The 26,644-nt window shown below is 40.5% G+C and overlaps 1 protein-coding gene across 11 annotated transcripts in view; it reads right to left on the reverse strand.

The window, feature by feature from the left end:
• The window catches only part of VTI1A (vesicle transport through interaction with t-SNAREs 1A), a 369,140-nt gene that overhangs the window by 72,531 nt on the left and 269,965 nt on the right, over positions 1 to 26,644 (reverse strand). For 6 of the 11 annotated variants that reach the window (XR_012646187.1, XR_012646188.1, XR_012646185.1 and 3 more), the window contains one exon: positions 20,902 to 20,943. The exons of the other annotated variants lie outside the window; for them this stretch is intronic. Coding sequence is in view for 2 of the 6 variants with exons in the window: in XM_074999169.1 (XP_074855270.1) it covers positions 20,902 to 20,943 (42 nt within the window). In the remaining 4 variants the exon portion in view is untranslated. The remainder of the gene's footprint in view (positions 1 to 20,901; positions 20,944 to 26,644) is intronic. 11 annotated transcript variants of the gene reach the window in all.

The raw sequence follows: 26,644 nt of genomic DNA on the forward strand, positions 1-26,644 counted from the left end.
TCTCTGTGTTTTAATCTGCCTTTTTTTAGTTGCTCTGTCACACCTAGCAACCAAGTATGTTTCATAGAATCATAGAACACTAGGACTGGAAGGGGCCTCAAGAGGCCATCGAGTCCAGCCCCCTGCCCCAATGGCAGGACCAAGTACTACCTAAACCATCCCTGATAGACATCTATCTAACCTGTTCTTAAATATCTCCAGCGATGGAGATTCATCATGTGTATTTTTTGTTTTTGTTAATAAATCACCTTTTTTAAGGCAGTGATTTGATTCCTGTGTCCTAGACAGTGGTCTCAATATGTATGCGCATGCCTAAGACTGAAAGGTCAGCGATCAGAGATCGCAGTTAAATATTTCTTTCTGGCAAGGTACTTTTAAGGTCTCATTAGGGTCCTGACATTCTGCAACTCAGAGCGTTAGAATGAGGAACAGTCCTGACACCTTGTCACCTGGGTTTCTAATGATTGTTTTTCAATGAAACTTAATTAGGGTGACCACATCTCCCTTGGCCACATACAGGATGGGCAGGGGGTGCTCCCCCTATTCCCTGAGCCTTGGAGAAGCAGCTGAGATGGAGCAGCCAGGGCGCTCCCCCGCCCATTCCCCGTGCATCAGAGAAGCGGCTGGGACAAAGCAGTCAGGGTGCTCCCTGCGTCCAACCCCAAGCGTCAGGGAAGCAGCTGGGGTGCTGCGCCCCCCGCATTCCCCAAGCATCAGGGAACCAGCAGGGAGGGAGCAGACGGGGTGCTCCCCCTCCCCTTCCCTGAGCCTCAGAGAAGTGGCTGGGATGGAGCAGCCGCAGTGCTCTCCCGTTCCCTGAGCCTTGGCTGACTCCCTCTGTTGCGGAGAGCACGTACTGACGCATAGTATACGCTCTCCAGCAGTCAGCTGCGCCTGTGCAGGAAATATGGGACAGTTAGTCCCCTTTATGAAATAAGTCGGGACGCCTTTTTGGTGTCGCAAATATGGGACCGTCTCACTGAAAACAGGATGGAGGGTCACCCTAAACAATGTTCACCAGAACATGACATCTGTATGACTGTGCGCGCACGCACGCACACGCACAGACACAGACACAGACACACACACGCTCATTGAAGGTGTTCTGGTTACTCTCTGGATACTTAAGTACAGTAACAAGAAGTCCTGTGGCACCTTACAGACTAACAGATATTTTGGAGCATAAGCTTTTGTGGGCAAAGACCTGCTTCACTAGATGCATTAGAGTGGTGGGGGGGAGGTTTCAGAGCAGGATTTAAAGAGGGGATCTCAGTAAAAGGGAGGGCCAGAGCTGACAAGGTCTATTCAGTCAAGCGTGGATATGGCCCATTATTGGCAGTTAATGTGGAGCTGTGAACATCAAGAGAGGAGAAATCCACCCTGACTGAATAGACCTTGTCAGCTCTGGCCCTCCCCTTTACTGAGACCACCCTCTTTAAATCCTCCTCTGAAAATGCCCCCACTCGTGCATCTGACGAAGCGGGTGTTTGGCCACAAAAGCTTATGCTCCAAAATATCTGCCAGTCTATTAAGTGCCACAGGACTTCTTGTTGTTTTTGAAGATACAGACTAACTCGTCTACCTCTCTGATACTTAAGTACAGTAATTTACATGTGTGCTCTGATTAGTTACTAGTACTACAGACCCTTGTTAACCTATGGAGAGGTTAAGAACAGAAACTTCAGAACATAAAGCCTAAATTTTCAATCAAACACAAGCAAGGATTTTCTTTCTGTAACAATACACTCTCTACCTTGCAAAAGTATTGTACAGTTGAATTAATGTCAATAAAATGCTTTGAGATGCCCATTTGAAAACAAAACAAAACACAACACAACAATGAACATGCAAATCAAAGTTCTGTATCTGAACACTCCCGAATTTTGGAGAAATCTGGATGTTGAAACTCAGGTCCATTATTACTATTAATATGAAAAATTAAAAGATCACATGACTTGGAAATCCTATTTAGAAATGCAGTTTTTCTTACGGACACAAACTGTGAATTACGTGTTTGTTACAATAAGAGGCAAATTATAATATTTGTAAAGTCTAACTTATGTGGAGACCGTGTACAGCAAGCTATTTTGAACACAACTTTTATATATATATATATATATATATATATATATATATATATATATAAAATCAGCAAAACTTTCCTTTATGCTTCTTGGAGACTAGCATTTTCCCAATTTATAATTAGTTGCAGATTTTCAATTACTTTCTAGCTAACAAAACAGTTTCATTTGCATTGTTTACTTGCTACTTAACTCAAATTGTACCTAAATTGGTTGTTTTAAATTGTGACACCAATTTTCAGGGCCAAAGCAAATTCCATATATTTTGGTGTAGCACAGCATCTGTAGTTTAGTCTTCAGTGATAAAAGTGTACACAATTTGACTAAAACTCAATCAACTCAATCACAAAAATCTCAAAATGCCTCCTGTGGAATTTGTCAAAAGAAGATTGTTTTGGCAACCACATATAAAACTCCAGCAATGTATAATGAGGAACATAAGCTCAAAAAATAAACAAAGTTTTTTTTTGTGTACTAATGGATACTGGTAAACCACTGTAGGCAAGTTTAAACTCAACACAAGATCAAAGAAATTAACTATCAAAATATCAGTCACTGCTGCTGTATTTAAATATGGTCCATTGCATTCATTTTCATTCCTTATAGCCTTTTCCTGTTTGAGAATATTGCTCAATTAAAAGTGCAAAAATTTAGCGGGTAGTCTGATTTAGATGCTAAATGTGATTTGGAGTTATGAAGTACCAGGCAGACCTTAGCTAACATTGTTACATGATTATATTTTGTGACAATGAACAATACTGCGAGATTCCAAAAGAGTTTGTTTACAACATTACTCTGTACAAAGTGATTCCATTTAGTAGACAGGACAACTATTTTTACTCCTCACCAGGCATCTGTCTTCCAGATTTTACCCTGATATTTGAGTAGCATGCTTTAATGATCTGCACATATTAAGAGCCTAAAACACCTGTGTCCTAATCTTGGTTCACATGCTGACTCCCTCTGCGACTTCAGGCTAGTCACTTTTCTACTTCTTATCAAGTTCTCTGGCAATGAACAGATCACAACACCAACTGAATGAGACATATGGCAATACAGAGAGATTTCCTCAGTGTGGGAAGTAAGAATTAGCTGAAAAGTATTTTAGTGATAGGTAAATACTTCATGAGCATAGGTAAATCCAATATTAGGACTCATTTCTTCACGGATATTTTCCTACTCCGCAGACTATGTCCAGACTACATAGAACACTGAGTTTGTTTTCACTAACTGCAATGCTACATATATTTTTGGGAAAGTGCTGGCTCATTTTATTTTGGGGGTATTCTAGATGCTGCAATTTTTACAGTAAAATTAAAATGCAAAGTCTAAGATGTGTTGAAGTTTGGAGCTCAAACCTCCTGGGAGTTGGCTTTTTGCTAATAATTGAACCATCACACAGATAAAGGATTCCTTGTTATACTTGGCTATGAATGTTGCACAAAATAGGTCCCTTTCTTTACAGATTTTTTTTACACTTCTAAAAGCAATATATAAAGCAATTAAAATGCTTTCCCTATAGCCCCAAAATTACCATAGTGTCTCAGTCTTTCATGCATAACATAATAGGAGGGAATGAAGTGCTATCATCTCAGTTTTACATATGGGGAGCTAAGACAGAGCGAGACTAGGTGACATGCCTAAGGCCAATAGGAAGCTTGTGGCAGAACAGAGAACATAATCCAGTCCCTTCCAAACCCAAGGCTAGTGCCACAATTACCAGACCATCTGCTGTTCTTGTTTCTCAGATAAGGCACATTTTAAAAATTAACCAATCCTTACTCAATCCTGGTGTCCTGTTTTTAGTACCCGCCAGTACTGGAAGCTTCAGAGGAAGTTATTGATGCCTGCACAACCTTATATACCAGTACTATGGAGGAATGTTCTATCTGACACAAATAGTTATATTTATTAAAATAAGAAGCCACTATTAAGGTTGAGTGATACTTTCAAACCAATTGTCTCAATATCCTGCGGCAGAGAGTCCTATAAATTGTGAGTACACTTCATCTAAAATATTTTAAGTTCATTATCTTTTAATTTTTATTGTATAATTGTCTTATCCTTGCACATGCCCAAGAGTACACTAGACTTTCTGACATGTCTTCATTATACCATCTGTTAATGTACACTCTTCCTCTAACACTTTGCCTCTCAACACCAATCAGTCATAATCTTTTACATTTTTCCCATTTGGATATTCTAATTGAGCTGCAAATTCTTTCTATTTGGGCTGGAGGCTGGAAGTGGGAGCAACCCAGTAAGTTAGAATAAGCAAAACATCCAAGTTGGTATGTGCCATTCATTTATACAATACCTCTATATTTTCATATCATCCTCTATTTTTTTAATTCATATTAACATTTTACTTGCTATTAGCCACCCTCACTCTGCATAGAGATGCCCCCTTTTAGCTGGTCTTGATGATGCCCAGATATTTACTTTGAGATGTTACAGCTAATTCAGAACTCATACATTTTCTCTAGCCCTGTAGATTTTCTTCCATATCCATTGGGTATTTCATTAGACACTATCCTGTTCAGTTAGATTTTTTTTTTTAAATTCCTTGTAATTCTCCACAGTCTTAACTTAGGCCACAATCTACAGCTAGGTCAGGTCTACAACTGTAGTGGGCCCAGGGTTTCACTCCAGTTGAAGGAAACTGAGAAAGCATGCAGAGCTATTTGCAGGACGGTTGCCATACTGTGTTAATTACTCATTACCCTTACCGCTTTTGCCTTGTGATAAGACATTGGAGATTTGGGACCTAACTTTAATTGTTTCACTGGATGGTGGTTGATCATCTGGCAAATGGCATATTTTATATTTGAATTTGATTGACACGACTGCATGGTTGATACTTTCTCAATAGAAGAACATATATTTAGGGGAGGTTTTGGTCTCCCTTTTCATCTTTCGTTAACCATGTGGCATGAGAGGAGTGGAAAAGTTTAGGAGACATAGGATGATAATGCTGAACTGCAGTATATGTGTATTCTCCGGGAAATATTGGCTAATTATATTTCATGCACATTAGCAATTTAATCGCTTTTTATATCACGGATATATTTAAGAGAAGTTTAGCTGGCTGTCCTACTACCTACTCCAAAACACCCCATTATCATCAATTTCCTGCAGTAAGAACTTTCTGTCTTTAAATCAGTTTTTCAAATCATGATCAACATTAACATCTCACCCATTGTGAACTGTCTCCTTCAAAGGACTTTATCCACATCCTTTTGAAAGTTTAAATATATTTACTGGCTCTCATTTATCCATTAGTTGCAACTATTTCAAAGAATTCTGACAGGTTACATTAACTGAGCTTGTTTGTTCCCATATTATTATCCTCATCTAGGTGCGTCATAACTAATTTTCAATCATACTAAGTAGTATTTCCAGTTCCAGGGGCCTGCCCCATTTACAGTTCCAGTGGGGTCACCCTATCATTTTTTTAAAAAAAGGTAGGAACAGGGTTGTCCCTCCTGCATGATAATAGATTTTATAAATCTACTATATATTTGAGAGAGAGTGTCTGTTCGTTCAAGAGCTCCTCCAAAACATTAACTGCAACCACCAGATTTGGTATGCAGCTTCCTCATACCATAACTTAAAGCACAGTAATGGTTTGGTTGAGCCAGGTCAATTGGCTGTGCATGGAATGCAATTGTTTCTCATCAAACAGAAAGGGAGGAATATGGTAGCAGAGTCAATTATACTCCAGAATGACCACAGAGGGCAGCAAGCAAGTGAACCGGCAGCAGCCCTGGAGAGCCACAGAGTAGCTGGCACCTCATCCTATAAGCCCCACACACCTCCCCACACCCTGATTCCTGCATGCTTCACACTCCCATCCCTGAAGGACCAGAGCTATACCAGGTTAATCGTCTAGTATAACATTAAAGACACTGTAGATTGTTAGCTGCCCAGCTGCTGACCATGACGATCCACACATTTGTGACCTAAACACTTGATTATTGCAACTTATTAGACCTAGGAAAGAACCCACCAATAAGTGGAAAACATTCAGCTGCCACATTTCTTAGAACTATGGTGATACGATCCCAACAATTTATATTGGTAATAACTGTACTCATGCTGGCTGCTGTTTAGAGAGTCTGAGTCAAGTACTCTGTCCTGAAGTTCAAAACACTCTGTGGGACTGACCCAAGCTACTAGATGGATCATCCCTCATGTCACTGAAATCTCCCAGAGGAGCTACATTTCACTGGCTCCATCAGTGGTGGGGTTTATCAGCTCAGGAGACAGAGCTATCTCACCAGCTGGCCGAGGAATGGAATTCAATTCTGCAAGATGTTAGAATGATGCCAAAACCTTCCCGCTTTCAGAACAAAGAAAAATTATCATTAGTAATAATTAACATAATGCTACCCAATTGCTAAGGGTTGAGGAAGGGAGAGATACATATTCTTATTTTAACTTTACATTATGTGAGATATTCAGATATCAGAGAGACACCTCAGGGAAACATTTCCTCTGGGTTTTTTTAAACACAAATGCTCTCTCTTGCTGTTTAGTTAGGAAGTATTACTAACAGGCTTACAAATCCTTGCCATTATGCATCAGAAGCAAAACATGAATACAGTTCCTCTTTTAGAAGGCTACAAAGTAAAACACTGAAGCGTTCTTGCTGAAAAGGAGGAAAGTGGACATTACAGACACCATCACCTCTCATGTAGAATGACCTTCATGAGTTGTGGTGCTATCACATTCTATAATAGCTTTACTACAATAGAAGTTTCCAAAGGTAGTGTCAAGTGGAACAAGGAGCATAGAAAGCTAATCATTCTAGAAACTTAATAAGTAGGCCAAGCAGATCATATTTTTTCTATCAACATGTTGCATCATTTATCAGAAAGTTTTGTAATTTTACATAATTAAGTCTCAAATAATGTAAATTTTAAGCACAGGTACTGCATAGTCTTCAAGGTGATGCTATTTTAATGACATTGAAAAATATAATTATGGCAGGTGCCCTGCACTTTATTACAGTTACTTCTGTCAAAATAATTGTGTGACAAGTGCCTGAGCAAGGCTTTTTTTTTTGCCATTTTAAAACAGCTTATGCCACTCCAAAAGGATTACTACCTTTGTAAATTGCTGTTTCAACTGAAGGGTACCAATTAATTAATCTATTTGCATAAAACTGTCTTGGATAAGCTACCTACAATGATAAAGGCTGAAATGTAGCTTCTAAATGAACAAATAAAGTTTTAAGGATAAATATATATTGGTAATTACTTGTAATAATACAAATTCGGATTACGTAGCTGATAAACTGAATGTGCCAGAAATTACAAGTAAATTCTCAACCAAAATTAATAGGGAAGTCTTTCTGAAAATTTATTGCTTTAATTTACTCTCACCTTATGTCTTGTATTATTTGATGTGATGTGATGGAAGGCATAAAGTGCTTAGATTTCAAAGAATATGCTTATTTTGGATTGAATTTAGTTTTCCAGTTTGGAAACAGATCCTAGATTTGACATGTACATAACCACACACCCAGCATGGAAATAAGAGTAACATTATTTACCAGAAAGAATCTGAGATTCTTGAATGCACACAGTCAAAAGTAAAGTGTATATTTAACTAACTATATGTGATTGATTGGAGTTTGCACTTACACAGGCAATAACAAGTACATTAAAATTATTAAGTCTTTAGTTTTAACAGATTCAGCAGGAAAAACACAACCTAAAACAGATTTTTGTCTCTTTAGCATTTCACTACAACCTCTGTACCTTCACAAATGAATTGCTACTCACCTCTTATTATGGCAGAACAGCACATTTAGGCATAGAGAGCTGACAACCAGGATGAAGCCCCAGGATTAAGCCAATGAGCAGCCATTTGCAATTGCGTGACTGCTGGTTAGCATGAAGCTTCTGGGAGAACAGGTCAGTGTAGCCCCCGCCTTTCAATGGAGGTGTGTACTGCCATACTTGCAAACAGACACAATCCTCTGCAACAGACATGTGGTGTTCAACCTCCAACACAGACGGTAGAGTCCCAACACCCACTTGTGAGATACTATAGCTGATGAACAGCTTGACCACATCAGCTCCTCAGGCAAAACTTCCACTGAAGCCAACGGAAGCATTGTGTGTGTGCGGGAGTTCGCCTGCTTAATGACTGTACAACAAACGTCAGCTTTATATGCTACATGTCTGTTTCTTAACCATACTAAACACAGCGTGGTATCACCAGCTAATAGAAGGAAACAGGTTTTCTTCCATATATCCCAACCAACAGTTCTCACCATACATGAACAAACATATTTTTAAAATTTAATTCACAGAGATAAATATTAACAATTTAATCTGAGTTAAGGGCAGGTGGGGAGGGTTTAGCATCCACAAAACGAACGGTGTTGTGTATTAAACACATTATTCTTATATTGCCAAATAAGGTCACTAAGCTCTGCTCCTATAAACACTTAACTTTGAGTAGTTAATTCTACAGGACTACTCATACACTGGAAGTTGAGCACATGAACAAGTGTTTGAGGGATCAGTGGGGCCTCATGGCTCCTCGGGTTCTATGCATGGGCCATGAAACATTTTGTTGATCATTGCCCAGGCAGGGTTGCCAGATTCTGCTAGTTTCCATTTCATTTAGTTTTCTTCCTACCAGGGTTACTAAAATGATGAGCATGTAAAACAAGGGTGAGGTTTATACTGATGACCACACACAACATTGACTGAGAGCTGTGCACTCCCTCCGCATCCAATAAAGCATGGTTGCGGGTTAATCAGCACACTGGCAAATCTGCATATAAAGCAGACATGTGTCCTAGAGTCACAAATTTTGCTAACATAAGCACAGTTAGCAAAACTGTCTATCTGTAGAAACTGTCTTGATTGTGATGATTTTGTGGCCCACTGAGATGAAGGAGAGCCATTCATGGAGCCCACTCACTAGCCTAGGTTGCCCATTGCTAAATCAATGTCTATTGAGATTGCATTTTGGATTGCTATGCCAGATAGTTAAACTTTATTTCATCTAGACAATCTATATTCTCCTTTTGGAGACAAAACAGAGTGAAATCCAGGGACTATGTCTTTGCTAAGTCTGTACAGAGCCTACCACTTGGTGGCTGGCGCCAGACGCATTGAATGCTTGGAAAATATTAATTTAATACTTTGGTTCTCTGACTGTGGTACTGCTTATTACAATTTTATAAATAAAAAAAGAACGGTATTTTACCTCAGATTCTCACCCCCTGCCCATCAAACCCATATACTGTTTGACAGCTACTGTGAACCTCATATATTTAGGGTGCACAACTGAGCTACTGTCATTTGACTTGAACAGTCTTGTTGCACCGTGGTGAGGTATCTCACAGGGACTTTCCAGCTGGAGCAGGGAGCTTCGAAACCTGGTCACCTAAACCTCTCACAAACATATGGGAACTCTCGTCAGGAAGAAATACTTAGAGGCAGCTGCAAATAATGGCAACAAGCCGGGGATAGACTAAATGGAATGTGGGGTTGGGGGGAAGAAGAAGGTAGTGCAGGCTGTGATAATTAGGGAGGAGAGCTGGTGTTATAATAGACTGAGAAGAGATGAGCTGCCAAAATGAACAAGTCACATGTCAAAACAGCTGAATGCATTAGTCGGTTAACAGGAAGTGATAATACAGACCCGCTGGCTTTGTGTCAACTTTCATACAAAATCACTTTCAGGAGCTTTCAGGTACCCTTTTTAGTGACTCCCTCTGCTCCAGTCTCCATATATTGCAAGGTAAATGTGACAATCAAAACAAGGTCTCTCTCGTCCTATTTTTAAATGCACATTTCAAGGAAGCATCACAATAAGGACACAGAAACACAGAGATGCTGAGAGCCTATCATTATAAGCAAAAATTGCAGGAACTAGCACTAATACGTACACAGAGCCACATATCTATACATACTTATGTGTGTGTGCACACACATTTATATGTGCACGAAAAGTGAGTACATTTAGCTCATTCAATAGTTAATTACACATAGAAACGAACAGAAAATGCCTCTTTAAAATTTCCTCCCTGCCCACTAGAATAAAATCGCTGGTAAATTATAAAATGAACAATCTGCGAAACCAGAAATAACAGGACCTTATAACAATCCCAGAGCAAAAAGCGATTCTTTTGTGCTGTCTTTTCCAAGCAGTATTCAGGGAGTCCTTTTTACATTTTAAAATGTTTAAGGTTTTGCTCCCTCTTTAAACATATGGGAGGACAAAAGGCTGTTATGTTTTGTAGGTTTATCAGTCTTCTTGCTTGGGAAGACAAAAGGTCCTATTAATCCCAAGGCATCATGCAGCCTGTCTGCCTGCATATAGAAAATAGAGCACTCACTGTTAGATGGCATTCATGAGTCAGGTGTGTTTGTATCATTCTGAAATAAAAGATGAAAGACGATACAAAAAGGTTGCAAACGGTCCTCCCAAATAACAACAAAAGGCCCAGAACTGTTTACTAAGGCTGTTTCTACACATGCCTCCTCCCATTGGAGGTGCCATGCTAATGAGGAAATTTGCAGCAGGCCAATGAGGTGCCACCATGCATATTCAGTGCCTCATTGGCATAATGGCAGCCACTCAAATTTCAAAGTGCAGGCTTTGAACTGCAGATCGACAGTGAAGGTGGGGGAGTTTGGAAATAAGCACCCCACTTTGACATTCCCTTACTCCGATCTAGCTTTGTGGGAATGTTGAAGTGGGGTGCTTATTTCGAAGCTGCCTCCATCTACACCGTCACTCTGAAATTCGAAGTCTGCACTTTGAAATGCGCATGGCAGCTATTATGCTAATGAGGTGCTGAATATGCATGTTAGTGCCTCATTAGCCTGCTTTGAATTGCCTCATTACCATGTCACCTCCAACAAGAGTTGGCATGTGTAGATGCACAGCCTAAGTCACACAGAAGCTGCGTCTACACGTGCACGCTACTTCGAAGTAGCGGCACCAACTTAAAAATAGCGCCCGTTGCGTCTACAAGCGTCGGGCGCTATTTCGAAGTTAACTTCGACGTTAGGCGGCGAGACGTCGAAGTCGCTAACCTCATGAGGAGATAGGAATAGTGCCCTACTTCGACGTTCAACGTCGAAGTAGGGACCGTGTAGACGATCCGCGTCCCGCAACGTCGAAATTGCTGGGTCCTCCATGGTGGCCATCAGCTGGGGGGTTGAGAGATGCTCTCTCTCCAGCCCCTGCGGGGCTCTATGGTCACCATGGGCAGCAGCCCTTAGCCCAGGGCTTCTGGCTACTTCTGCGGCAGCTGGGGATCTATGCTGCAGGCACAGGGTCTGCAACCAGTTGTCAGCTCTGTGTATCTTGTGTTGTTTAGTGCAACTGTGTCTGGGAGGGGCCCTTTAAGGGAGCGGCTGGCTGTTGAGTCCGCCCTGTGACCCTGTCTGCAGCTGTGCCTGGCATCCCTATTTCGATGTGTGCTACTTTGACGTGTAGACATTCCCTCGCTGCGCCTATTTCGATGTTGGGCTGAGCAACGTCGAAGTTGAACATCGACGTTGCCGGCCCTGGAGGACGTGTAGACGTTATTCATCGAAATAAGCTATTTCGATGTTGGCTGCATGTGTAGACGTAGCCATAGCTATTCTACCAGCCACTTATCTATTTTGTGGCTCCCATAGTACTGGTACTCACAAATTTTTAAGTAAAGCACAAACTTAGGACACATTCTTCTCCCCCTCTCTCAAATACAGCTGGTGTAGAAGTGAGTGTGTGTAAAGTCATCTGCATACCTGGATTTCTTTTTGGTTTTGTTTTTTCTTCTGATGTTAAAGCAAAAGGGCTTCTGAAGAGGTAAGCCTTATGTCATTCTGTAACGTGAAGGTCTAGTATGAGTCCAGTATCTTGTGCAAGGGTATTCCAAAGGCAGACGTCATCCATTAAGAAAGACTTAGGCCCTTGGAATCTCACTCTTGGAGACCAATGGCGCTTATACAGGTTCATGCAAAGAGAAGTATGGCCCCCAATACCATCTGGGCTTTGAAGATTAAAATGAGGGCCTCAAAGTGTAGCCATGAACACAGTGTGTTGCAGTAGCACATTCTCTTTGTAGACAAACTAAAATAATGTGAAGTTTCTGCAGACTCATCTCCTAAAAGGACCAAGCCTCCCTCATACATTATTTCACTGCTTTTCATGACAGTAGCTTGTCTGCAGCTTGTCATCACCTGAACATTCCTCTCCTAGCTCATCTGCTTTCAGTCTCACTATAAATTTCAGCAGAAAACCCCTCTTTTCTCCCTCATTTATGCCACTTGAAGGTTTTCTTCCTTTGCTTAAAAACAAAAACCTGTAACTATGTTTAGTACTTCAAAAACAACAAGTCCTGTGGCACGTTGTAGATTAACATATTTTGGACCATAAGCTTTCATGGGCAAAGCCTCCTGATGAAATCCTGCCACAGGACTTCTTGTTGTTTTTGAAGATACAGACTAACACAGCTACCTCTCTGACACGTACCTAGTACCGTGTTTTGCTGTGAAATACAGTTAATATAGAAGATGTTAGGCAGAGTAAAAGTACGTTTTCTATTTCTAACATGATCAAAGGTGAAATTTCTTTTGCTGGTAAGTAACAGCTCATCATAGGACAGATGTTCTCAACCGTCTCTTAAAAAATAAATGCAGCTAAGCAGGTTCATTCATGTAAGTGTCCAAAATGCCAAGGTGGAAGACATACCCAAAAAATTACTTCAGTAAAAGTGCAGTTGCTTTCACGTCATACAGTTAAGAGGTGTTGTGTGCGCACATGTGTACTTTTACTCGAGTAGTTTCCCAGAGGGACACCAGTGACTTGTACTTAAGTATATTACCCCCAAACATCTGTACTGTTACTCAAGGAACTTTTGGGGTACTTTTTCCACCTCTGCCAAAATGTTATCATTCCTCAGACTTTAATCAATTCCTACCTCAAGATATTTATTCTTCATAATAACATGAACAAAATGATTCTTCTAAAGACAACATTTTCACCATTGAAGTTTTAATTACATATCTTCCCGACACATGACCAAAACCCAGAACCTCTTCTGAACCTTTATGCTCAACTTCAGAACCTTTATGCTCAATCTTGAGAGAGAGTGAAGCTGTGTGGAGTCTACACAGCAGCCTGTCATGGGATAAAACTTCAAATCTGAAGGAAGCATCCACTTTACAATCACTGAGTCAACATTAAGATGCATCTACTGATTTGTAAGAACAAGGCTGTTGTTGTGAAAGACAAACATTAGCTCTGAATGAAGAGTTGGGGGAAAACCCTCCTAAACTCACTTCTGCAGGTTTCTATTTTCTGTGAAGTAAGAGCTCTTTCTATACACTTGAAAATTCCCTCACCTCATGTTAATGTAATGCCGGTAAAAATTTCTTGACTGACACACTGGGAAGTTGACATCTGCTGTATTCACAGAATCTACTGCTAGCAACATCTAAGTTCAGAATCTGTCCCACTGATAATTCCTCTAGTTCATTTGCAGGAAGCATCTCTATAAACGAGAGAAGTTCAGTACCTGAACTGAGTCTGCCCCAGATGACCAGTGTCACCTCATCAGCTGAGAGTTAGACTGAGATCACCAACATAACCTGCCTTTGGAGAACAATGACTTCAAGTTGCTACCAGGCTGGGTCTCATCTGAACTATTGACTTCGAGAGGAAAGGTTAGCAACTCATTACCAATCGTCTGAGATATTTGGTTAAAAAAGAGACTACAAAAGATACAGAGGAGATCAAATACTACCCTGACAGATGCCCTACAAATATCATAGATGAGGTAGTTTTAGCAAAATACAAGCCATGAATTTATGGCTTTTGGACAAAGGTATAGGATAGCTTCTTAGGAGCTACATATGGAAGACAACAGCAAGTCCTGTGCCTTCCATTGTGAAAATGTTTTTAATTCAAGAACACAATAAACACTGAAATACTTAAAAGTCTTGTAGATTTTTAATAGACTGCTAGAGAGCATTATTACCATCAACTCCTTCAGTGGCTATAGTTTTACTCCCCATAAATGGGAATTTTGTACAGATGGCAATAAAATAGGGCCAATATCACAAGCACTGTGATGAAGATAGGACATTTATGGTCAAGACTAAGATAAACCACCTATTGAGAACTTAACAAGACCCTGTCTTTGAACGATTATTTCTTTAAAACTCACCTTATTGCAAGCACCTTCCTTTCCACATGAAATTTTCAAATGTGAGACTGTGACATCCCGCTGAGTAGGACTGTAAGAGCTTTTCTTCCTCAAAATGTACAATCATTTCTCATGAGCTGACACTAGCTGTTAACCTGTGATTTGTTATCTTAGACATAAAGTACACAAAAAGCTTTAGAATTTCCACATTCAGCACATCTGTTTACTGTTACCCCATTTATTCCCTTCTTTGTCCACAAAATGTTTGAATCAGAAGGACATGGAACACTAATCAAAGTAGATTGTTCAACTAATGTTAATGACTGTCTATAACTCAGCACATCTTTCATTTTAAAATTTTTATGGAAGCAATTTGTGTATTTTCAGAAATATTCACTTTTAGATTTTTTCCTCACTGGCCTACAGAAAAGATATTCTCCTCTTTAGTAATTTACCATTATTCAAATATGGTAACAAGAGCCTTCCTCCCCATTCCCCCTAGCTTTACTTAAGCTTCAGGGTGGAACTGAACCTCAACAAGCCAATGCACAGAAGAGGAGAAATACAGGTTGGCTTTGGAGACACTGATGCATGGGTTCTGGAGCCTTGACAGAGGAGTGTGTGTAATGGCATTTTTAGACTCCAATGCTGTGGTGACGAGCATGACGTGAATGTATAGATAGCTTATGTAGGATTTATAGGCTCCATGGCTTCATAGAACCAAGGGCTGAAGAAAACAAATAGGGGGTGTGGAGCAGGGGCAGCCACTATTCCAGCTCCAAAGACGACCTGAAGTATGGTGGCTGAGATACTGGCCACAGCCTCATCCAGAGATAAGGATCCCATAAGACAGGGACTTCCTGGTCCTCCAGGTCCTGGTCCTCCAGGTCTCCAGAGGGATAGTACATAGGCACACAACTCTGAAACCTCTGGTGTCGATGCCAGAGTAGAAGTTTTTGCTGGTACCATGCGCACTGTGGGGGGACCTTCAGTGCCAGACCTTGCACCCCAAGAGGACCTCAGTGCACTCAGTGCTCTGCAAGTGAGTGCGTGTGCACTGTTGGCCTCTTGGAGAACAGGGTTTGTCAGGGGTATTGGATGGCAGGGCTCATGGCACCAACACGGCCCTAGAGGGGGGTCCCTGGACTTGGTAATAGGCCCACAGGGTCTAAAAAGGCCACTGGACTGGCAGTTGCTACTGATGCTGCCAGCGTGGCACTGGTGCTGGTGAATCCCAAGGGCTGCAGTGTTGGAAATGGGAGCAGTACCTGGCTCCTCCTCAATGTCAAGGACTCCTCCAAGTCTGATGAGCAGTTGGGTCCTGAGTATGGTGGTGCAGAGCCTGACTATGCTGGAGAATGAGATGACAGCAATATTGATCAGTGTTGCATCGTAATAGATTTGCCATAGTGCTGGCCCACTTGGGATGCCAATGCTGCCGAGGAAGCAGCTAGGGATGGTGCTGGCCATTGTGCTAGAGCTGGGGTCCCTGTTGAAGGCTATGTTGGTCCTGGGTCTGGCCCTGGCGACAATGGTACTGCACCCAATTCCTGCTGAATTGTGGACTGACCTCAAAAGTATCAGGAGTGGAGGGAGAGTCAACCTCTCTGCCAAGTCACACAGACCAGGAGACACAAGACGCACTAGACTTGACAAGCCCCACAATGGGGCAGGATTCAATGGTGCCATGGCCTTCAGGTGCCCAGATTTATGGTGCACCCTACTAGCTGTTCTTATGAAGATGCTTGTCCAGATACTGTCCTCTATCCATACTCTTGTTCATATGTGGACCAGGGAGGGGGAATGACGCCATAAGCTCAAACTTGCCTGCAGCAAGGAACAGTGGCAGTGGTCCTTTGGGGCCTCCTTGTGTGTCACAGAGGGGTCCAGCACCAAGGCTGGTGTGCTGCTCACCCTGGAGCTGGTGTTGACTCCAGCTTGGGTTGAGGATATAGAGCTTCAAGTGATGGTCTTTTTTGGTGCAAGGTCTAAAGTTCCTGCAAACAGGGCACTTATCTGTTTGACAGGCATCACCAAGGCACTTAAGTCAGGAAGAATGCAGATCGCCCTGGAGTACAGCCTCCTGCAGTCCTTGTATGCCTTACAGCCCTGAGACCATGGCATGCCCCAGTCAGGGGAAGGGTAAAGTTGAGTTAGAAAAGTGAAGTGCTTGCAATGCAAGAGAATAAGGTGCTCCAATGACCACCACTGGTATTAAAATAAGAATTGAGAGGGTTCGGGTTGGCAGCGTCTCACTTACCACATCACGAAGGCACCACACCAAGGAGCTCTATAGTTGACTGGATGGGTACTGCTAAGTGAAAAGTTCACTAACTATCCTGTATGTGCTCCGTGCACACATCTATTGGGATGCACACAAGCAAGCACTGGAAAATAAATGGGTGGATGCTGCTCTCACCAGAGCATGACATTGTTTGCTGTATCAGCCAAAATCTTGACGTGAAGGGTACATGAGGTGCTCTCCCATTGTGTGGTTTCAGAGCACTGCTACTTCCATAGTGTCTGCAAGACCCAATGAGCCAATGATTGGAATAGGCCTTTTGTGACACCAGAAATAATACAATAAAAAACATGCTTCAGGCAAACTCCCTTAAATTTATTTATATAAGAAATATAATAATAAAAATAATAAGTATATAAGATGATTCCCACGGGGAAATATATACCAGCAGCTAAATTCAATATGTTAGTAAATATTTTGTTAACTATTTCCATATTTGCTATCAACCAACCAACCAAGACTTGGAAACAATTGGCTAAGCAGCAGTTCTGCAGAAAAGGACCTTGGGATTACAGTGAATGAGAAGCAGGATATGAGCCAGCAGTGTGCCCTTGTAGCTAAGAAGGCCAATTGCATACTGGGGTGCATTAGTAGGAGCATTGCCAGCAGATTCAGGGAAGTGATTATTCCATTTTATTCACCGTTGATGAGACTGCATCTGGTGTATTGCATCAAATTCTGGGCCCCCATTACAGAAAGGATGTGGAGAGGCTGGAGAAAGTCCAGCAGAGAGCAACAAAAATGATTAGGAGGCTGGAGCACATGAGCTATGAGGAGGGGCTGAGAGATTTGGGCTCATTTACTCTAAATATGAGTGGGGGGGCGGATTTGATTGCAGCCTTCAACTACCTCAAGAGGGGTTCCAAAGAGGATGGAGAGAGGCTGTTCTCAGTGGTGACAGATGATAGAGCAAGGAGCAATGATGTTAAGTTACGGTGGGAGAGGTCTACATTGGATATCAGGAAAAAACTATTTTACTAGGAGAGCGGTGAAGCTCTGGAATAGGTTATCTAGGGAAGTAGTAGAATCTCCTTCGCTAAAGGTTTTTAAGTCCCAGCTTGATGAAGCCCTGGCTGGGATAATTTAGTTGGGATCGGTTCTGCTTTCAGTGGAGGGGCTGGACTCGATTACGTCCTGAGGTCTCTTACAACCCTATGATTCTATAAAACAAGTGTTTGATTCAAAAACCCAACAATCACTCCTTACTGAGGGAACACATCCTTTTGCAATGACATAGATGTTAACCAGTGTAAAATAGGAACTGAATAATGTGTGGTTTGGGAAAGTAAGAAAAAGTCTCCCTTGATATCATCTCAGGCTCATCTTTTCATAAACTATTATGAATCAAAGAGCTATAATGAACTCTGTCATAAATGTGGGTTTGGTCTGAAGCAACAGTACTACCATTTGATATGACAATAATCTATTGGGACCTATAAAGCCAGTTTTCCAGCTATTTTAAATCAACTGACCACAACTAGCAAACAACTATTAACATGGTGACTGCATGGGAACACAAAGATACGCAGTGTCTGCTTTGGTGAACCACAAAGTATTTCTGAAAGAAAAAGGAAAAAAAGAAAGGTGACTGTCCTCCCAGATTGGTTGCTCAGACAATGAACCTACTGTATATTTACAAGCTTTTGTGCCAGTATACAGGAACATTTTGCTAATTTACAAAATCCTATCTGGTGGCGGACAATATAGTTTGTGTAATACACAGATTGAAATATTCACATCTGGGCTGTTACGTTAAAGCAGTGATTAGAGCACCCTGTATATACAACATAAGAATCTTCTTTCATCTTTGAAAACAAATTATAAAATCTTAAGTCTATGTTATAATAGAGCTACATCGGTGACTGTTTACCTCTTAATTCAGCAGAGACAACTTCAATCCTCTTCAGTTCTCTCTTATAATCTAACACAGAGATTTTTCTGTAGGTAGAAGGCAGAAACTACAGAATTAAGGAAGGTGACCTTTGCAGTAGCTCTGTGAACAGAGGCTGGAAGAGGCTCCATGAGAACTGGTGCAGTTTGTGCCCTTTCTCAAAGAAACAGGTCACCACATCAGTCTCTAGTGGCAGTAATTCTGGGTTCAAGCTAAGCCCCTGGTCTTCCACACAGCAGAGAAACATGTTGCTACTGTGTTAATTAGTAAGTTCAAATTATTTTATTGCTGCCTTTGACTCTACAAGAGATCACTGAAATAAGGAGATAATTTAATGTCCCAAATACAGCATGTTAGAGATTTTTCCAGTACATGATTTGGTAAGTACAGGCAGATGTTTTCTTAAAAAATAATCCCACAGTACTTACCATTGGAAAAACACTTTAGGATTCACCATCTCCTTTTCCAGAACAGAATGAAGAAAACTATACAGTTTGGGGACATAAAGCAACACATTTTAATATAGCAAGACTTTCCAAAGTGTTCTGGGCAAAATGTATAGAATTAGTTCTAATGTGATGAAGCAGCAGCTACATTTTCACAATAAGATGGAGGAATACCTATTTCATAGAACTGGAAGGGACCTTGAGAGGTCATCGAGTCCAGACCCCTGCCCTCACGGCAGAACCTATTACCATCCTGACAGATTGTTTTTTTAATCTATTTGCTCCAGATCCCTAAATGGCCCCCTCAAGGACTGAACTCACAACCCTGGGTTTAGCAGGCCGATATTCCAACTAATGTAGCAACTAAGTAATTTTCGGCACAAGAAAATAATACAAAAGAAAACGTGTAGGATTATTTTTACAATTAGCAAAGTGTAATTTTACTCCAATTTTCTTAAAATAAATGAGAGAAATGCTTTCATTTAGATCGCTGAAAACAACCACCACCACCTCCCACCACTGGATAGTGACCTAGCCACAACAAGTTTAGCCTAAAGTCTAAGTTTTAGAAAGGTACCAGTGATTAAAAACGGCTGACTCTAGCAGGAATGCTTATGCTGCTTTAAGTATAATGGCAAGCTTGTGTTTCTACTATAATAAATGGAAAATAAAGTTTGGAAATGGTAAAAGAATTGTTTTGACACCATGTCACGCTGTCTTGTGAGTTTAGGTCCATTTTTATGTAGCATTTACAAAGCCAAAACTAGAAAACACATTTTTCTCTTAGAAATGCTCAATAGGACATGTGAATTGAGAACCCTGAAATACAATGACTCATCAGCTATACATAGCTAAAAAGACCACATGCTCTTTTGTGAGGAGGAGAAAGTATACTGAGACCAACACTTAGAGACCCATGGAGTCTCCATTTTCCTTCAGATGTTCTGGGACAAGTATTCTTCCTGATATGACTTCGTTTGGATCTCATCAACTTCCTTTCTCAACTGGCTGAACAAATTGGTACTTAATGCAAGGGAGAGCACTCTTCTAGGCTCTGAGTTCATAGTCTCTGCAGCATTTCCATTTCCAGCCCATGTTGGCCTGGGAGCACAGGAGATCAAATTATATATGAAACTACCATGTGAAACAAAACATGAGTCAGACACAATGTTGGGTTGAACACACTGGGACTTGCATCAAAGTCGTGAGAAGCTCTCCATGTGCAATTACCAAGGTCACATCAGGAATACTGTAATTCATTTCAGAGCACTGGCTGCAGACAAATTAGAAGGGATGAAGACAATAGCAACAATAATTAAGGAGAAATAGCTAAGAAATGTCAGATTACACACAGACATGAATGCACCATGGCAGAAAGACGACTAAGGATGACATGATAACAGTATACAAGTATTTGATAGGAGTACACATCCCAGAAAAACAGGAATTGTACTTGGTGGTACAAGAGATATAATTAGGAGCAATGGAATGAAATTAAGAACATTTTACATTGTGAAAAAAGTATTGAATATGGAGATGGCATTTCGTACACAGAGAGCACTTTACATACCTTAAAAATTAGTCAATTTGCCATGAAAGAGTCTCCCAAGGCAAGGAGACAGAAGCTCTTACCTTAAAACTTTCAAAAATAGAACTAGACCTACCTGGATAGACAAGATGACTTAATAGGTTCTTCCATCATATTTATTGTTTGGATAACTAAGACTGTTTCTTGAATGATCTATTTGCTTGAGTTATCACTACAATAGCTTACAGATAAGAATGCATAGGTCCAATAGTGGGAACTTACTAAATATACACAGTGAAATCTGTGCCATCCGTTCAGATGGCTGGATATTTATATATATGACCCATTGTCAGAGTGACAATTGTACAGTGCATTATTATCTACTTACCTAACTATTCATATAATTCCCATGATCATAGTACCCGGGTGCCACATAGGTATTTAAAAACAAATAATAACAAAAGTTCTTTTTCCATCATACCAGTCCTCTCCCCTCCCTGATCTCCTTCCTGCTCTGCCCAATCTGCAGAGAAAACAACAGAGCAGTGTAAGTGAACTCTGATTGGCTTCATGGACAGACAAATAAACTATTCTGTTAACCAGAAATAATCTTATCACTAAAATACTGTATGTTATGGATGAACTGTTATTTAAGATCATATTTTAACCACAAACATGTGTGGTATTGTATAAGACACACTCGTAGGCTTAATGACTACCTGAAACAGACGAAGGTGCAAGCTCCCTGTCAGGTACTGAGCATCTGTTGCCATCAAAATACAGAAACCAACTACTCAATTAAAATGGCCATCCAAAATCTGGACCTGTCATTTAGCGCAAAAGAAATGAAGTCACTGTAATAGAATTTTGCCACAAAAAACAATATTTGCCCTTCAAAAGTAAACCTCTCTCCTTCCCCTTAGCGTTTGTCTAATATCAGGCTATTACTCTGGGACAACATTTAAGTTAGCACTTAACTAATATTCCTACTTAAAAAAATGTGAATTGTATTTAAAAAAAACATACAAACAAATGCAAGAAATCCCACAGGAGCTGCAGGGTAATGTTTCTCATTAACCAGAACATACATTTTCAGAAGTAAAACTTCATGCTTTTTTTCTGACAATAATTAACAAATTATTATAAATCATTTTTTAAGAAATTTAGTCCTTAGATAATGACTTTACTGTTCCTTTACACAGATGAATATTGCCAACCTGTTTGTTTTTGGTTAGGAACAAAGAGAGAAGCCCAAAGCCCACTGCTGCTAGCAATATTTGCAAGCCCCCTCTTCTACTTTGTTTTGAACTACAATAAGAAAGAATTTTTTTAAACTTAATATAGAAAAATTAGCATGACCAAAACAGTTTCAAACCTCCTTCTTCAAATGAAAGTACAAAATGAATTTGAAACTGCAACTGAACTAACATTTGTTGTAGTAAACAGCATTTTGTACTGATAAGTTTATTTATACAATCGCTAAACACAAAATTTGTGCATCTGTATTATTCTACATGATGGAGCCAAAATTCAAGAAAAGTTAAATTGAACAAACAAGAGTATCTGTATATTAAAAAATGGGTTTCTTTTATTACTTCGCCTAACTCTAAGTCAGCACAATAAAAATGCCACTTTAAGAAAGTCTTACAAAGTTTGAATGAGCAAGCATACTTCGTTACAAAGGATAAAAGTTTCTTCTTCAACACAGTGAATACAGGTAATTTCAGAAGCAGTGGCTCATAATTATTCACTGTTGAGAAACTTTAAAAAGGTCCATATTGAATTCAGTGACCTCCAGTTTCCTTTATGAATGAACGGATACAAAAATTCCCATTTTGCTGGCATGTTGGTTGATAACAGTTAGAGGCAAAACATGCATTTCTTCATTACAGTGTAGTGTATGGGTTCATTTAAATAACAATATCCAGCATAAAAGACACAAAAGAATTATCTAGCAATTTCAATACACAAAAATGCATTATTAGCGCTAACAATAAGCACAGAGTAAATCAATGAGTGTCTTCTATTGGTGGCATTATTTCCGAAGATTTAGCTTTATGCATATCAAATTTTATATTCAACACCTTGGTCAAGAGTATTTGCTTGTATAACTTTTAGACTGGAATTGACATTTAAAATGTCTTTCCTGGTGTTTTTCCCTCCCCAGAGGAATCAACGCACATTGGCCAGTGGGGGAAATGTGATCTATTTTAAAGCAGCATTATCATTATTTTCCATGCAAAAGCCCAATCAATCCTTGACATTAGACAGGGATTCCCAGCCTAGGAGTTGGGACCCAAACATTGGTCACCATTAGATTTTCTCAGGGTCACAGGCTGGGTAGCTCTGAGCTACATGTGGCTCTTTAAGTAGCCATTTGCAGCTCCTACTGCTCACATCTCTGGCTCCCAGTCCCTGCCATGCTGCACTGAAATGTAATTCAATTTGATTGGTTTAACAGTCGGCAGGAGGGATCTGGCCATTAAACCAATTACATTATGTCCCATTTCAGCAGGCAGGGCATGGAACTGTCTGCCCTACAGGTGGGGGGAAGGGAGCAGGAGAGCTATGGGGAGCTGCACAGAGGAGGTGGAGGCCCAGTAAAGGAACAGCAGTGGCAGCAGGCAGAGCTTGTGTGAGGTAGGTGGGGGGACAGTTTGGGGGTATGAGGGGTTTAAATTTGGGGAGATGGGGGGGTGCCTTTTTCCCAGGGGAGAACTCCCCCCCACATGTTTTGAATTGCCTTGGGTCACAGTTCAGTGCAGCTCTACTGAATTGTGTCACAATGGTCACTGTCTTGAAAATGCTGGGAACCACTGTGCTTCATTAAAGATATCCACTCTTGATATCATCACACTACTGAACTACATAAACAACATGAGGAGACCTGTTCAATCCACGAATCTTGGGGAATTGAGAGATAAGACACACTACTAATTAATGTATAAATGATAAAGGAGTAAGTACTGCATCCAAAAATCACCACCTACCTGGAAATCCATATATGATTAAATGAAACCAAGAGCTAAAACCTATCTACAGTTGTAAGGCAAGAAATCTCTGAGCTTAATACGTTGTCCAAAGACATGTTCCAACTGTGTGTGCTGTGCATCTGTTTTAGAAGGCATTCACAACATACAATGTAATGCCTTCAAAGAAACCTCAGAAAGCCGGAGTTGTACTAATGATGTATTATAGAGGTTTCACTGTGTTTAATTTTAATGAGCATTCTTATTTCTTGTGAAGATTTCAGAATGGAGTCTCTGTATGGCTTCATAGTCTCATTATAGGAAGGGGCTATCTATACTACAGATTAATTTTGATTTATCAAACTCTTACCTGATTGTAGGAAGGCTGACTCCACAAACTGTTTATGCTCAGATATACAGTAATATGGTTCTTAGTCATGGGGGTATGATGTGTTTTGATCCTGCTTTAGATCCAAATTGTTTGTCTGTCATCTGCATTACAATTTCACACAGAGAACATACTGTACTGGTCAATGCACTGTATGGCATCTCATAATTCCATCATATGAAAATTACCAGTTCACCTAAGGCAATAGGGGGGAAGCTGTCTAGGTTTTCCCAGAATGCACAGAGGCACTGGGTAATGAAAATAGGTCACTATGGGTAATGCATGGCCAAGCCTAGAAAACAGATGGTTTCATGGACAAGCCGAACCACGTTAACTCAGCTTCAGAATGTGGCTATACTAACCATGGTTGTTTTTATAGTCTTGATGAGAGGTCAGTGAGGCAGTTCACAATTGATGAAGATAAAATTCATTGTGTTTCTGTCATAGAGTTTTCACTCCAGGAAAAGAGAAACCAGCTTGTGTCTAGTGTGAGTCTTAAAGATATCTCCATCCATGGCCATCTATTGCTCATCAGGATATCAAACTCAAAATACCTGTAGTATTTACAAACAGCAGCGAAAACCAAAAACTGGACTAAGTGTTATGCGAAGAAATTTAATTGTGCACTTAGGGACTAACAACAAGAAATTCCGCTGTAAGCTTGATACTTATCTGTTGGAAGCAACAGAGCTGGAGAAAGACCTGGGTGTATTGGTTGATTATAGGATAACCATGAGCTGGCAATCTGATGTGGTCATGAAAATGGCTAATGCAGTCCCAGAATGCATCAGGTGTGATATTTCCACTAGAGATAGGGAAGTGTTAGTGCCATTATACAAAGCACTGGTGAGAGCTCATCTAGGATACTGCATGCAATTCTAGTCTCTCGTGTTTAAGAAAGATGAGTACAAACCAAAACAGGAGCAGAGAAGGCTACAAAGGATGATCAGAGAAGCGGAAAAGCTACCGTATCAGATGGGACTCAAACAGCTTGGCTTGTTTAGCCTAAGCAAAAGAAGGCTGGGGGGAGATATAGGGTTGCTCTCTGTACATTAGAAAGATAACTATTGGTATTTAAGATAAGTCAAGGTAGAACAAGAACAAATGGATATAAATAGTCACCAATAAGTTTAGGCTTGAAATGAGATGAAGGTTTCTCACCATCAGAGGACTGAAGGTCTGGAATAGTCTTCCACAGAGAGTAGCTGGGGAAAAAAGCCAACGGGCTTTAGGACTGAGCTAGATAAGTTTATGGAAGGGACAGTAGGGTGAGACTGCTCAGAGTGACACAGAGCTGATTTGTTTGTATCAGACATCTCCAACAGCCAGTGATGAGACACTAGATGGGCAGGGCTCTGAATTACTACAGAGAATTCTTTCCCAGGTGTCTGGCTGTTGGGTCTTGCTCACGTGCTCAAGATCTAACTCAGCAATGGACAACCTAGGCTAGAAAGTGGGCCAAAAGAGAGGCCCTTCTTCATCTCAGTAGGTCACAAGATTGTCATAACTAATATGGTATCCTGGGATAGGGTAATTTTTGCTAATTGTGCTTGCATGCCTAGAATTTGCACGGTGTGCTGACTGAACCATAGCAGTGCTTTGATTGGATGTGGAGAGAATGCATGGTTTTCACATTCAGTTTTGTGTGCAATCAGCATGCACCTCACTTCACGTGCCCTTGCTTTACATGTGTGTCACTTTAGTAATACCAGTAAGGGGAAAAAAACTACATGGATGGAAGCCAGCACCATCTGGCAGCCTGGCGTGTGGATAACAGAAAACAAAATATCTCATGGGCCATACATAGAACCCTGATGGGATGCATGAAGCCCACGGGTCACAGGTTGCCAACCACACATCTAACTGCTTGTCATCTATGGGGTCAGGAAGGAATTTTCCCAACCAGGTAAGAGTGGCAGATCCCCCAGGTTTGTTAGCCTTCCTCTGCACCATGGGGTATAGGTTACTTGAAGGGTTAAGTTGGTGTAAATGGCAAAGTCTCTGCAACTTGGCTTCTTTACATGATGACTTGAGGATGTCAGTAACTAAGCAAGTGTCTTTGGGTCTATTATGGGAATAGGTGGATGAGGATGTAGGATCTGCAATGTGCAGGAGATCAGTCTAGATGATCATGATGGTTCATTCTGGTTTTATAAACTTTGAGAAGGGAGGCCTTGTGAGACTTGTCTAAACAGATTATAAACTTCTCTGGACAGAGATTGCTGTTTATCATATGTTAGTTCAATGCCTAGCACAAAAAGACCCCAATCTCAACTGGGGACTCCAAGTGTTACCATACTATTAATATGAAATCTGACCATATTTCTCTGTGGTCAGCCGAGTGTCTGGAGTCAGATTACAATGATTCACATAAATAAAGAAAAAGAGGGGAAATAGAACTTATCACCCACAAAAGAATTAGAACCATCATGTATCTGGAACAAAATATTCAGGATTTTTTACAAGGTGGGATCATGCAGTTGCTACAGAGGAGTTTCTTTATCTGTTAATCTAATTTCACAGAGCTTGTCTGGAATCTTCTGTACTCAGCAAAGCCCTTAATTATTAAGAGAAACTACACAAAACTGCTTCAGAACAAAATAATGAACAAGCATAATGATTTAATATCTTTGCTTTTATAACTGGCAAAGTTCAAATGACTAGAAGCCTGTAACTCAAAACCAGTTAAACAGAAGTACGGCATTGTTTAAATTTTATAGTTCTGTGCTGTCAGCAGCCATAGGCTAAAAGGTTATGTTTATCCATAAATAACTGTAAAATACTTGCCACTGTAAAAGTACTTGTAAATATTAGTCATCTGATTTAAGATGTACATTAATAGTACTGTATGCCCTTTCTACCTGAAA

This window comes from Carettochelys insculpta, chromosome 7, assembly GCF_033958435.1.
Source record: "Carettochelys insculpta isolate YL-2023 chromosome 7, ASM3395843v1, whole genome shotgun sequence".
Lineage (NCBI taxonomy): Eukaryota > Metazoa > Chordata > Testudines > Carettochelyidae > Carettochelys > Carettochelys insculpta.